Source organism: Neoarius graeffei, chromosome 13 (assembly GCF_027579695.1).
Source record: "Neoarius graeffei isolate fNeoGra1 chromosome 13, fNeoGra1.pri, whole genome shotgun sequence".
Classification (NCBI taxonomy): domain Eukaryota; kingdom Metazoa; phylum Chordata; class Actinopteri; order Siluriformes; family Ariidae; genus Neoarius; species Neoarius graeffei.
The window spans coordinates 74,378,573-74,394,299 of record NC_083581.1 but is presented as its reverse complement, the minus strand read 5'-3'; the positions used below and the strand labels follow the sequence as shown (position 1 = coordinate 74,394,299).

At 38.6% G+C, this 15,727-nt stretch overlaps 1 protein-coding gene across 1 annotated transcript in view; it reads left to right on the top strand.

Moving 5' to 3' along the window:
• The window catches only part of LOC132896285 (hormonally up-regulated neu tumor-associated kinase homolog), a 53,127-nt gene extending 37,843 nt beyond the window's left edge, over nt 1–15,284 (top strand). Inside the window, exons 6-10 of the mRNA XM_060937023.1 lie at nt 1,678–1,813; nt 8,792–8,969; nt 13,038–13,121; nt 14,159–14,384; nt 14,524–15,284. Of these exons, the coding sequence (XP_060793006.1) occupies nt 1,678–1,813; nt 8,792–8,969; nt 13,038–13,121; nt 14,159–14,384; nt 14,524–15,284 (1,385 nt within the window). The remainder of the gene's footprint in view (nt 1–1,677; nt 1,814–8,791; nt 8,970–13,037; nt 13,122–14,158; nt 14,385–14,523) is intronic.
• Nucleotides 15,285–15,727: the final 443 nt, after the last annotated feature.

Below are 15,727 nucleotides of genomic sequence, written 5' to 3'. Positions count from 1 at the left end.
AAGGCCCTCGCCGGCCACGGGGCTCGAACCCGGACCTTCTTGCTGTGAGGTGGTAGCGCTAACCACTACACCACCGTGCCGCCCGGCCTGTGACTCAACTTTCAAAATTTCATCAAAATCTGTTGACTACTTTTTGAGTTATGTTGGGAACAAACAAACAAACACAGAAAGAAACAGAGATGAAAATATAACCTCCTCGAACAAATTTGGTGGAGGTACCGTAATCATATCCTTATTGTACAAATGGTATTACTGAACCAAACAATATCGTAGCAGTGTTATAGTGGAAGTACCATGGCTGTTTTGTATATGGAACTGAGAAACTTTATTAGTTTATTGCTGAAGGGATGTTTTCTTGTTTTGTGTTAACTTTAAAATAGACTGCATTGGGATATAATTTTCTTGTATGGGCTGTGTACATGTGTTAGTTTTGTTGGCTTTGGATCTATACGAAGTTACCATTTTTAAAAATAGGGATCTACTTTCAGTATTAGTGTGCCTTCTCTGTACTGGTCTGGTACTTTTGAAGCAAGTGCGTGATTTAGGCAAACAGTTTGCACAATGCTAAACTGTTGGCCTTGACCTCCCCTTACTTGCTAGCAATATTATTCCCAAAGCTCCAGTACGAACTAAAGAAACAAACTTTACACACCAATGATTGAGTACATTTGAGGTAAGGGGATCGAGCGGATACATAGATCACCTTCAGTTACACAGAGACAGGACAGACAACGTGAAAAAGAGACAATAAGAGGTTTAGAAGGAGGGGGTGACCTAGATAAGAGGTGTGGATAGTAACGCATTACAAACTGTTCTTCTCCTAACTCTGATTATCTCATGATCTGATCCAGCACATTAATTATGGACAAGGCAACAGTGGAGATTTAACAATCCCAGTCACTGAGACACACCCTTAAGCACCGTGCTGTTTATGTGGCCACCCATGAGGAACAATCAGTCCAGTACGCTCGCAAAATACACAATATGTAACTGATAGCACTGTAGATCAACAGGAACTAATGAACATTTAACATACCTTTGTGTTCTCTTTTGTACTCCTGTGCACTCCAGTAAAGCCTAAATGAACATGATGCATTAAAAATGGATGACATTTTCCGGAAGACATTAATTGTAGAATATTTGCTACATTTAAATATTGGGAAAACTGTATATGTGTGTGTGTGTTTAAAGTCCCAGAAGCTAAGCGTGGCCCCTAAATGAATGTTTAAACCCAGAGGTTAAATGAGGCCCATAAGTGAATGTTTAAATGTGATCGTCTCTGTCTGATGACACTAAGAACACCTCCACCTGAGCAAGTAGGCCACGCACAAAGGCAACGTTTTGGGTAGCATTACCAAAATGCACACACAGGCCATGCAGTGCTAAGCCGACCTGCCAATCGTCAGTAACCTCTGGACCGTGAAGGTGGTAAGAAAGATAATCGTGCCATTTAAACTTGATCTCCAGTGATGTAAGAGAGCTAAAACCAGGAGACCTCAGAAAGGTGAATGTGCATGCGAGAGATCTTATACAACTATAGTTATCAGTGTAAGAATGTTAATTTTGGTTGCTGAAGTTTAGCTATTAAAGTTTAGTCAAATTTGGCATGAAAGATCTATTGCAAGTCATATCACATGTCAACTTTTAATTTTTTTTAATTGTTTTTTGTACATTTAGGGGCGGTGCAGTTTGTTTTGTCTTTGCTGGAGCCGGACCCAGAGAAGAGGCCGAGTGTGAAAGCAGCACTTGAGGAGAGCTGGCTTAATGAGGGCTACACCAAGAGACTTGTACACACTGTGGTCTATAAGAACAGGTAGAGTGCCTTGGAATAACCCATTTTAGACATTTATTCAATGAACATACAATGTACCTAAAAGTTTAAAGGTAGCCTGCCTTTCAGATTTTTCAAGTGTAGGTCATAAAAAGGATTTTCCCGACACCTATTTATTTTTGTTCATTGGATCGAAAGAGACTGAATTCAAATTACAGACTTCCAATTTTATTAGTTTTTTTTAAAGAGAACAATTAATGAATTTAAGGCCATGTGGCTCTAAATTCTCCGCTATTTTTTCCTGCTTCACCATGACCCAATTCAAGATACTACATCAAGCATCACGTGGTGGGCTTTCCTTGTTCACGCAAGGCATTGCGGGATACCAAATTTGAAACAGGAGAGAAAAATGGAGGACGTGAGTGTGCGAATGAAACGTGAAAGAGCGACTACAGTAACGGAAAGCAAGAAAAAAGACGTTATGTTATATACGAAGGAAAGGAAATGCAGGACCAAACTAATAAATATCAGCGCTCAGCGAGCACCTCGGTGTGATCAGCTGTTCGTTTAGTGACAGAATGATGGAACTGTCAGTGCACGCTCAAAGGTAAACCTGTAGATGGCAGTAATGCAACACTGTGGATGTCAGCTGCCGTAAAACCCAAAAGAAGAAGAAGAAGGTAAACCTGCGCATGCGCACACGAACTTCCTCTGTCTGCTTGACTGGACGAAGCAAGCGATTTCATGCACATTATTTGCTTTAATCCCCTCAAATTAAATAACTTCCCAGCTACAGAATGTCCTAATATTTTGTGAGATATTACAGAAATAAACATATCACAATGACCACATTTCAGACGGAACTAAATTTCATTGATTTTATGAAATCGAAAGGCCGTCTAGCTTTAAAGGAGAAAATCCACCCTGAACAGCTTGAATATTACTCTTTGTAATTAACATGTGATCTTAAGTGGTATCATATATAATATTGCAGTAATGAATATCTTAGCTTAAATGTCTTAGTTATAGTTGGGTTCTTGCCCAAACTGATAATCACATCATCAGTTTTTCTTTGGCTAATCAGATACAAGGTACACCATCATTCTTGCCAGAGCAGTTAGGGGTTAGGTGCCTTGCTCAAGGGCACTGGAGTCAGTCCTGCTGGTTCAGGGAATTGAACCAGCAATTTTTTGGTCCCAAAGCTCTTTCTTTCACCATTTGGCCATTGCTTCCCTCAAGTCTATATTCACTTTTGCAAACTTTCCTACATTACCCACAATGCAGTTCAACTGCCTGCTGAAAGTGGTGACAGTGGGATTTAGCTCATGCTTCATGAGCACCTAAAGAGAGTGATGCAGAAGAGCATTAGTCCTTTAAAGTGCATATCACGGGTAAATTCAGGAGCAAGATCAATGTAATTCTCCTATTTTATATTAAACTTTGGTCAAATATCTGTCACATTTTGCATTTTGTGCAATTTTTTTATCTTGCGCAATACCAGAAAAATGCAGTTGAAATCAAGCCATTTGAGGCGAATTGGTCCACCTCTGAAAAAAACTTGGCATTTGGATTTCCTGGGAAACAGTGATTTTCGTGACTTCACGTGCGGGACGCCTCCTTCTGAATCCTACGTCAGTGCTGGTTTGTTTATGAGAAAACGACCTGGTGGTTTTCTGCAAATTTCTTCAACGTTATCACGTAATTATTAAAATGGTGAACAGATGTATCGTAGGAGGGTGCAGCAACATTACATTCTTCATCCAAAGGTGAAGTAACATTGCGCTCAAGTGACAATTCCATATTTCAATGCAAAATCGCTAGCTGCTAAACTTGGTCTACACAGGCTGTGCACTGAAACGGTGCAAGCTCTCGCAGCCTGCTGGCGCTTCCGCAGGTGACGTCACGAATCTGGCTCCAGACTCCCCTGGGATTTTTCCAGATGCGTTTTGTTATTTTATTTTTTTTTCTGCTGTAGACAGATGCCCTTGCAAAATTACCCTTCTGGATGAGTGTGTAAAGGGACATACTTTCATATAAAAAAAAAATTTGGCCCAGGATATGCACTTTAATTTGTCCAGTTCTCTCACCTCCTCATCTGCACATGCTGAAACAGATCAGGTTCCAAAACCTCAGCTTTTATATGAATACCATAGTCAACACCATCATACTCATTATTTATTAGAGTGCTAGCTAACCAGGCTGAGTCTCTTTGTTATAACTGCGTGTAATTGTATTATATATATATATATATATATATATATATATATATATATATATATATATATATATATAAATTAAAATAAATAAATATATATATATATATATATATATATATATATATATATAAGGCAAGGCAAGTTTAGTTATATAGCACATTTCATACACAGTGGCAGTTCAATGTGCTTTACAGAAGTAAAAGCAAAACAGTAAACAATAGAAAATAAAATTACATAAAATAAATGGGGAAGAAAATTAATAAGAATTAAACAATAGTAGAAATAAAATAATAAAATGAGATAAAAGTTCAATTTAAAAAAAACAGCAGAATAAAATAGAATAAAAGTTAAGTAAAATTTAAAACATGGAGAGACTGTAAAAGTAAAGGGTTTAAAACATGTAGAGATGGCAATATTAATAATTTAGCAGAAAGCATCTGAAAACAGCTTGGTCTTTAGTCTAGATTTGAAGCTGCCAACAGCAGGAGCATTTTTGATGTCCTCTGGCAGTTGGTTCCATAGCTGTACTGCATAGTAGCTAAAAGCTGCTTCACCACACTTTGTTTTAACAACAGGTTTTACCAGTAAATTTTGCTGCTGTGATCTGGTAGATCTGACTGGGTTAGGCCACTGCAACATAGAGAGGTAATTGGGCCCTGTACCATTTAGAGATTTGTACACCAGCAGCAATGCTTTAAAGTCAATTCTGTAGCTTACTGGAAGCCAGTGAAGGGACCTTAGAATTGGAGTAATGTGCTCTGTTCTTTTTGTTCGTGTGAGAACCCTAGCTGCTGCATTTTGAACCAGCTGAAGTCGTTTGACGGTTTTTTTTGGCAGGCCTGTGAAAAGGCCATTGCAGTAATCAACCCTACTAGAGATGAAGGCATGTATAAGTTTTTCCAGATCATTTTTTGACATAAGTCCTCTTAGTTTGGAAATGTTTTTTAGGTGATAAAATGCCGTTTTAGTGATTGCTTTCATGTGCCTCTCAAAGTTTAGCTCACTGTCAATGAAAACACCAAGATTTTTAACCATTTCTTGTTTTAATCCCCTTTGTGTCAAGAATAGTGGTAATCCTGAGTCTTTCATCTTTTTTCCAAATAGAATTACTTCTGTTTTATCTGTGTTCAGCTGAAGAAAATTTTGTGACATCCAGTTGTTGATTTGATCGATACACTGGTAGAGACATTCAAGGGGGGCATAATCATTAGGTGATACAGCAAGATAAATTTGGGTATCATCTGCATAGCAGTGATATAAAATTGAATTGTTCTTGATAATTTGCCCAAGTGGGAGCATATAAAGGTTGAATAGTAATGGTCCAAGAATCGACCCCTGGGGGACACCACAGGTCAAGGACATTGACGCTGAGGTACAATTTCCCATGGTAACACAGAAGCTTCTATCTTTTAAGTATGATTTTAACCAATTGATAACTTTACCAGTCAACCCAACCCAATGTTCAAGTCGATATAGCAGTATGTTGTGATCAACAGTATCAAAAGCTGCACTGAGGTCCAGTAATACCAGGACCGATGTTTTGCCTGCATCAGTATTAAGACATATGTCATTTATAACTTTAATCAGCGCTGTTTCAGTGCTATGATTGGCACGAAATCCTGATTGAAAGTTATCAAAACAGCTGTTTGATATCAAGAAGGCAGTTAATTGATTGAAGACAATTTTTTCAAGGATTTTCCCGATGAATGGTAGATTTGATATTGGCCTGTAGTTATTTAATACTGAAGCATCCAGATTATTCTTTTTAAGTAGGGGCTTTACAATGGCTTTTTTCAAGGACACAGGAACAATGCCAGTCTCTAGGGATGTATTTATGATTTGAAGCACATCTGTAATTATAAGATGTAGAACAGACTTAAAAAAGTTGGTGGGCAGAATGTCCAGTTCAGATGTTGAGGAACTGAGATTTTGTACAGTTTTTTCAAGAGTCTCATAATCAATTAAACAAAATTCTGACATTGTGTTGAAGTTACCTGTTTGTGTCACTGGTGATTGCAGTTTTTCAATTATTTGCAACTGAGATATATTATGAGCAATATTATGTCATATTTTATCAATTTTACCTTTGAAGAAGCATGCAAACTCATTGCATTTATTAACTGAGAGAAGTTCAGGTGCTAATTGTGGTGGGGGATTAGTTAGCTTCTCTACTGTTGAAAATAGCACACGGGCATTGTTCATATTCCTGTTGATGATGTTGGAGAAGAAAGACTGTCTTGCTTTACGAATTTCATAATTATATTTACAAAACATCTCTTTATGGATTTGATAATGGATGTGAAGTTTAGTTTTGCGCCATTTTCTTTCAGTCTTTCTACACTCTCTCTTTAACAGTTTAACAGCTGGGTATTGCTTCCATGGTGCTTTCTGCTTATCATTGACTCTTTTGATTTTGAATGGAGCAATATCATCCATAATTTGGGTCATATTTAAATTAAAAAATTCCAGTAAATCATCTACAGAGTCTGACATTTTGGTTGAGATCCGTGAGAGAGCTTGCTCAAAGAGAACACGTGTTGTCGTTTATGACTCTCCTACCCATAGTCATTGAGCTGTTCTGAATGTGAGGAGACATAGAAACATCAAAGAAAACACAAAAATGATCAGATAAGGCCAGGTCAACAACAGTAGTAGAAACAGTAAGACCCTTTGTGATGACGAGGTCAAGGATATGACCACGAGAGTGGGTCGGCCCCTGTACATGTTGTACAAGGTTGAAGTTGTCAATAAGTGCAAGTAGTTCATTGGCATAGGTGTTTTCAGGATTATCTACATGCAAGTTAAAATCCCCAGATATAATAAGACAGTCAAACTCTAAGCAAATGACTGACAACAGTTCACCAAACTCTTCCAGAAAAACTTTGGCTGAATGTCTCGGAGGCCTGTAAATAGTTAATAATAATATGTTAGGAGAGCATGTAACAAGTGCACATAAGTGTTCAAAGGATGTAAAATCACCAAGTGAGGACTGTTTACATTGAAAAGAGAATTTGAATATATTTGCTATCCCTCCACCTTTCCCCTGTCGGGTAACATTCATAAAATTAAAATTTGGGGGAGCTGCTTCAATAAGGGTGGTAGCACTCTTTGCTTGATCCAACCAAGTTTCGGTTAGAAGCAAAAAATCAAGATTATGTTTGCAGATAAGATCATTAATTAAAAATGACTTGTTTGAAAGTGATCTAACGTTCAGAAGAGCTAGCTTTACAGAAAGTCTAGAAGTAATATCCGCTTGGGCACTCTGATGTTGTTTTGAAACAGGAAGGAGACTAGACTGGTTTACCCCCGGGTTAAATATGCTCTATGTTTTCTATTTCTTATCAACACAGGAATAGAGAATGGCATAGGCATACTGGGTCCCAGCTTGTTTTCAAAACTACACCCAATGCAGGGACCCCCAGCACATCATAATAGACTTTCTTTATGTTCCATTTTGTTTGAGATTGAGAGGATTGGAGATGTCATGTATCTTTTTAGATGGTGAAAAAGATTGGTAGCCAGCTGAAAGTCCTGGGTGAACACAGATCAGTCTGTTGGTTGATTTTTGATGAACTGGGTACACAGCTTGTCGCGACAGATTTGGGCTGGAAAAAGAGAGTGTAGCCATTTGCATCAGTCTTTGCATACTATTTGGGAAATCCATGCATATATATATATATAAATATATATATATATTATATATACATATATATATAAATCCATATATATATATATATATATATATATATATATATATATATATATATATATATATATATATATTTGTTTGTTTGTTTGTTTCCGGTTGAGAGTATGTCGTGCACGTTCTGGCTGCCGCTTCTCACCAGAGCTTTTTTTATTTTATTTTTATTTTCTTTCTTTTTCTATTTTCATTTTTTTAATTAAATTTTTTTTTTCTGTGTGTTTGTGTAGTTTGATGTTTGTTTGAGTGTTTTTGTCCGCCGGTTATGGTGTAGCTCTGGACCCAGTTTTGGGCATTGGTTCCCTCCAGGCCTTGGTTCGTTGTGGGTGATGCCTGCGCTCCCAGCTGTGGACTGCAGTGAGCTCGTTGCTCATTTTACATCGTGGTTGTCCAGCGCTCTGTGCTTTAGTGCTTGGCGTGATGTTCTGAGCGATGTTGCTCAGTGGCGTCGCAGCGGCTGTGCAGGCGGTTTGGGACACACCAGCGCTCTGCGTGGCGGAGCTTCTCTGCTCGCTTTGTGGATCCATGGCGTGGTGTTCTAGCGATGTTGCTGACGGCGTCATGGAGGCGGTGCTGGAGATGTGGGACTTGTTTTCGTGCGCCTTTTGATGGGACTGTGGCTGCTACACCACGGGAATTACATCCTGACCCCTACTTGGTGGACTTTTTACTTTTTATTTTTTTAATTTTTTATTATTATTATTTATTATTATTTTTTTATTTTTTATTTTTCCTTGTCTATAATTGTAAAGCATCCTTGGGTTTCTTGAAAGGCGCTATATAAATTTAACTTATTATTATTATTATTATTATTATTATTATTATTATAGTAGCTGCAGAAATTCTTCCAGCATTTAAACTAAATTGACCCCCCCTTCCCCCACTATTATGTTAGCAATGCACGAATATGCTAACTTCTCACAGGAATAATAAAAATTCAGCACCAAACAATAAATTAGCAACGTAACCATTAAGCACATCACAATTTTTTTTTCAATATAAACATATTTACTTTGTCTTAGGGTGGAAATTTCCTTTTACATCTTCAAAATATACAAATACTGTACCTCAAAACTACTTTGGATATATTGATTTCCTTAGACTGCATCCGGAAGAGCTCAACTCAGCTGTGTTAAACTACATGACTGAAGCGCTTGGCTATGGCCTCTCAGACATCATACACACAGTCATCAACAACAAACCCTCCACCATCTTAGCTACCTACCAACTCCTGCTAAAAAAACTGAGCAGGCATCAGAAAGGATTCAAGAACATGAAGGTAAAACACTGAAACACACTACAACGCAAAGAACCTTGCACACATGGCACGATTTTTGATTTGTGAAATTAATATGATAATGCCAATGTATGTATTAATTTGATAAGCTCATTGTAAAGAAAACATGCTTCTGATTTGAAGGATAAACTGACCAAGCACTCATCTAATATGTTTACAGTTCACTTTGTTGAAAATTTTGTTCATTACAAAGTTCAGTTCTAAAATCAGCAATATCTCAGACTAAGAAGATACGGTAACTCTTCTGATGTCCTCCTTGTAGAAAAATCCACCAGTCCACCAATGTACATAATTCCGATGTTAACGCCTCACTATACACTTGTAACTGACAGCCCATAAACTTTAATACCGGAGTCCTCAATCTTAACTGCAAGAAGATAGTACAGCACCTGGCTTTCATTCCGGCAAAATAGTAGTTTGATTTTTTTTATTCTACTTGATCTCAATAAAACTATTAGGTACTGTATGTCTCCTTTTTTGCTACAATGGAAACTTACATCAGCACCTTTGCAGATTTCCCCAGTTTAAGGATTCCATCAAGTGTAAAAGTGTGAACATAATTTTTGACCAAACCATTTTAGCCCAAACTAGGTTCAAAAGTACTTTTGCTTTGCTAACAGATTTCAAATGTTACACCCCTTTTGCGCTGCTCCATTGAGGTCAAACCAGGCTAGGAACATTCATTATTGACCATGAAAAAAGTAACTAAGAGTAGGTATATCAAACAAAAAATTCAAATTCAATCCAAATTGCTTGAAACTGCTCTCAATGAATTCAGAATTGTATGCAAAACAACACCCATTTTACAGAATTAAAATATGTTTATCCGTTCTTGAGAAATTACAAATCAAAGATTGAAAAAACGGCTTAATTTTTAGAAAACTGCCATAATATTCTGTATGAGGATCACATGGTCCAAAATGGGCCTTATTAATCAATGAGATCGAATGTTTTTTCTGAATAATGTTTCTATTTTTCAAGATATTTACATAGAAATTGGCAGGCACATAGATGGTTGTATACTGAATACAAAATTTAAAAAAATGGTAAAAACAAATTATGCAAATTAGTATTTAATTAGTGTTGATTATGCTAATTAGGTTAAAATGTTAAATGGGTACACTCTTTTCTTCAAAGTTTCACCAAATGGCTTCATTTGTGCAATAAAGCTGATCTTAACTCATTTATACATGACAAAGAAGGAGAAATCAATGTAAATTACAATTACACATTACAAATACAATTATAAAGTATGCATAAATAAATACTGAATGTCATTTACATCTACCATTCTCTATCAAAATAAAAAAGTAATAAATGATTATTTCTAATCCCCTCTTTGTGCTCTGTAGGTCTTTTGGATTTCTCAAAAGTAGGGCCTACTAGTGTTTATATGAAAGAATATCTCATCTCATTATCTCTAGCCGCTTTATCCTTCTACAGGGTCGCAGGCAAGCTGGAGCCTATCCCAGCTGACTATGGGCGAAAGGCGGGGTACACCCTGGACAAGTCGCCAGGTCATCACAGGGCTGAGACATAGACACAGACAACCATTCACACTCACATTCACACCTACGGTCAATTTAGAGTCACCAGTTAACCTAACCTGCATGTCTTTGGACTGTGGAGGAAACCGGAGCACCCGGAGGAAACCCACGCGGACACGGGGAGAACATGCAAACTCCGCACAGAAAGGCCCTCGCCGGCCACGGGGCTCAAACCCAGACCTTCTTGCTGTGAGGCGACAGCGCTAACCACTACACCACCGTGTAGCCCATGAAATAATATAAATGATTATTTTGATTAATATTCACAGCTTTCAAGGCGAACCTTGAAAAAACTGTGAGTCACTTCCAATAAACAATTCATATTAACTGAATTGAAATTGGCACTCACGTTTCTGACTTCCGGTTTTTTAAAATATCATTCCGACCACTAAGATCTCAATATTTTTCATCAAAACAACTACAGTTATATTCTAAAATAGTTATTTATTTACACGAATCAGTTTGATTTGAAAAAAAAAAGTAGTTAAAGCTATGAAAACTCACTTCAAAGTCTCCCGTGAATCAGAACATCAAAACTAGCTGACAGAAAATTTTGCTGAATACTTCATCAGAAACAGGGAGAGTGAGAGAACGTCCCTATAAAAGTTATCTGATTGATATTTACGAGTAATCCAGTGGGAAACCGATCAGAAGAGAGAGCTTGACCGCTTTCCTGTGACTCAAAAAGCACCGGCAGTTTCCCAGCGTCACGCGAACAGAGTTTTTACTCTGTTGTACCGACTTCAACCTGCTGTTACTCCCAAAGTACTGAACAGATCTTAACCAGATACATTTCTTTGGAAAGCAGAGACTATAAGCTTTTTTTAATGATACTATTCATGATAGAAAATATTCAAGAGTTAAGCAATGACAGATTTGGAAACTTGGATGAGCGTCTGCATGCACATTTTCATAGCATAGCATCTGATATGCCTAGTAAGAGAGAACAAGAAGATAAATTTGCTTACACACAAATGAGCAATAGGGGAGAGCGGGGTAAGATGAGCCACTTTTTACATTTTTCATCATAACTACATGTTAAAGCCATTTTTGCTTCCAGTCTACACACCATACCAAATTTCAAAGTGTACTGTTACTATCTGAGCAAAAAATAATTGATAAGCTCTTATGGTTAGAGTGATATTACCTCTTGAAAAAAAAATGTCAAGTGGCTCAACTTACCCCATGCACGGGGTAAGATGAGCCACTGTGTGGGGTAAATTGAGCCAACACAAAACATGTTAGGTTAACAAAGTAAACAACTTTTATTATTAGAAATGCAATCAATGAATCAAGTCAAGTCAATCAAGTGGGGGATAGGGCCGTTGCATAGAGAAGGGGAGATGAAGAGAGAGGTGATAGAACGAGATGGGATAGGGAGGGATAGATAGATGGATCGAGAGAAAGATATGCGTAGATAGATAGAAAGAGGGATGGTTAGAGAGAGAATGAGAGATATACTATATTATAGAAATTACTAAAACAGTAGAACAGTGCCAAAAAATCTTATTTCTTTCAGTAGGTTAAAACATTGCTAAAACATGCAGCAATCATTCCATCAATCATTCAGTCATTTCATCATTATTCAATGTTCCAAGCCTTCAAATTGCAAGGGAACACCATTTGCCTCTCCCTCCGTGCTGTCCCCCCAACAGTAAAGGGGCGGGGCAATTTTTTCACAATATGCTGTCTTGACAGGACAGCCTCATCTTTCTCTTTGAAGACAAAGGTTGGCTTTCTTGCAGAGCCATGGCATGACCGGCTTCTTTTGAGAAATCTTGCCTCTATTTCGAAGACATCCAATTTGATTATCTGGCCAATGAAGAAATGCACTTTCTTCTTCCCCGTGAATTTTGCCACAACATAATCCCCCACATCTAACAACTGGTCTTCCTCATCTGATGTCATATATATGTTGTTGTCATATATGACCAGTAAATGTGAAAACTTAAGTGTCATCCATATTGGGTAAGCTCAGCCACCAATGGGGTAAGTTGAGCCAGTGGCTCAACTTGCCCCACATCTAATGGCTCATCTTACCCCATGGCCACCATTTTGTAGAAAAATGCTAATAAAGGGGATTAGGCTAATCAAAATTATTTTTATTAGTATTCATATCATAGCTTAGAAAGCCACTAACTTAACCCTAATGTGTCTAAATATTATTCTACTTTTGTCTTCTCTAAATCATCTTCACTGTGGACAAACATGGAATTGACTTAGAAAGCACAAAAACACATTTTTATAAATATCTCCCTCACTTAGTTTGACATGTGGTGCTCCTCTCCACAAGTGTAAGTAAATGGTCCCGCCCCCCTTTGAATGTGGTCACATGGTCACATTTGTTTACTGTTTCTTAGAAACAGGGGGTGGCTCATCTTACCCCCGGCTCATCTTACCCCGCTCTCCCCTACTTTGTTTTTATTCTACCAAATTATTCTTATGAAAATATTACCCATCCATGCATATACAGATTAATTTTGACATGACAAAATTTTCTCAGAAGTTGGAATCCACCGAGTGGAATCTTCGAAATAAGGCTGGGTGGAATGAAAGGAGCAACACACCAGACAGGAGTCAGCAACAGGTAACATATCCAACAATGGTCAGTAATGTTCATGTGCCGCCTTTTACATAGCGCTCCTTGCTTTGTGCTGCTAGAAGTATTTCATCTTAAGCTATACACTCTTTGGCCAAAAGTTTCTGGGTACCTGATCATAACACCCATATGCAGGCCTTCTTCAAACTGTTGCCACAGTGTTGGAAGTACACTGTTGTATAGGACATTTGTATGCTGGAGCACTGCAATTTCCCTTAACTGGAACTAAGGGATCCAAACATCTTCCAGAATGACAATGCTCCTATGCACAAATTGAGTTCCATGAAAACATGGTTTGCCAAGGTTGATGCAAAAGAACTTGAGTGTCTTGCACAGAGCCCTGACTTCAACTCCACTGAACATCTTTGGGATGCCTGGCACAACACCAACTGTGTGCCAGTCCTACTTACCCAACATAAGTGCATGACTTTACTTATGTTCTTATGGCTAAATGGTAAATCCCCACAGACACATTCCAAAATCTATTGGAAATCCTTCCTGGAACAGTGTCTGTTATTACAACAGCAAAGGAGGACAAATTCTGGACCACATATGAGTGTAATGGTCAGGTGTGTACGGTGGTGTAGTGGTTAGCACTGTGGCCTCACAGCAAGAAGGTTCTGGGTTTGAGCCCAGTGGCCAACATTGGCCTTTCTGTGTGGAGTTTGTATGTTCTCCCTGTGTCTGCATGGGTTTCCTCTGGGTGCTCCGGTTTCCCCCACAGTCTAAAGACATGTACTGTAGGTTAGGTTAATTGGTGGCTCTAAATTGACCATGAGTGTGAATGGTTGCTTGTCTTTATGTGTCAGCCCTGCGATGATCTGGCGACTTTTCCAGGGTGTACCCCGCCTCTCGCCCATAGTCAGCTGGTATAGGCTCCAGCTTGCCTGCGACCCTGCACAGGATAAGCGGTTACGGATAATGGATGGATGTTCAGACATTCCTTACAATATGTCGATAATGTAAAATGCAATGCAGTTCACTTCAACAAATGCCCATTGACACTTGGTAATTTTTGTTGTCAGAAGACTCAGAGTGAGAGTAGCAATAACAGGAGCCAGAGGCAGTCAGGTAAAGTACAGAGGATCCAATCACAAGACAGAGATTCTCTCAGAAGGCCAGAAGAGGTGATCAGACAAAAGCAGTCAAGCTCAGATCAAAGAGCATCTACCCCTACCAATCAGCCTGCAGACGTCTTTACCAGCAATGACACTGCAATCATGGAGATAAGAGAGAGCCTGTTTCCTGAAGGTAGTATTGCTAATATATAATTAAGTGTATTAGCTGAATACTTTGTGGAAGCAACATAAATGCCTTTTTTAAACAGTTTCAATGATGCACTTAGATATATTTGCCCAGTTGTCTCTCTGTTTTGTTTGTGTGGTTTCAGTCCCAGTGCTTGGTGAGAAGGAACTGGTTCATGCATCACCCCTCAAATGCCCCTGCAGGGAAAGAAGCAGCTCAAAGCTTTGTAATTGCAATTTGTGTGATGCTCCAATCATTTTGGAAAGTAAAAAAGACTCCAGCAAAACACTACCTGATCATGACCTGAGACCAACACACTTTGAGAACTCTTCGAGAGAGGATCCTGCACACCAGCATGATGACAAATTGGAAAAGATACAGATGTTCTACTCTGAAAAAGTGGTATCGCCCAGAATGCATCTAGACAGTAAAGCAGGTCAGCGTTTTAAAAACCTCCTACTGGCCATTGAGGAAAAGTCCCACACTGCCCGTCACCTGAGCACAATGGAATCCACTTTGCAAACTGCCCCATTACCGCGGTTACGTCACAGGACTCTCAAAACCATCTCGCCAAGAAAAGTGGTCTGGGCAGGGCTAAAACATCACACTGGGCAATCCACAGGCTCCTCTCTTCTTTTGGTAAATGGCACAAAACCACCAGCATTTTTGTCCCAGAGACATCAGGCTCTGGTTATCAAGAGTCTGAGGCACACAAAGGAAAAGAAGGTCACCCGACCAGGGGGAGGAAGGATGATGGGCATCCCAGAAAACACAGCAAAAACTCAGCACTTTGTGCCCTTACGGACTAGTCAGCGCAGAGACACAGACCTAAACTTGCCCATGCTCCCTTCCAACTTCCAGAGCAAGGAAAAGAAAACTGAATTCCTCAGACTGGATTTTAGTTGAAAGAGTGTAGAGAGAGGGAGTTTTAGAGACAACGTAAATGTAATAATTATAATAAGTGCTAATTCCAACTCGAGTGACTGAAAAATATACTGCATGTATATAACTTTTAAGAAAGGACATTTGTTGAACCTCACAAGTAAAATTTACATCATTTGTACATTTGTACAATCCCTCCAGTCTTGAGGCATGCTTACGTTTGCACCTCTTTTAGCTCTTCAGCTATTTGTTAAACTTTTGTTGGTTACACAGACAGCCTGATGAGTTTTCAAGAGATCTTAGCATGGATCTTTTAGATCAGGGGCAAATTAAAACTAGGGGGTGCAACATTTCCCAGAACCAAACCTGCAAATTACTGCACAAGTGAATGTTTAATACTTTTGGAAATATCGGGGTCAAACTTTTCAAATGCGCGACAATTTACCAGTCCCAAGCCTTGCTATATC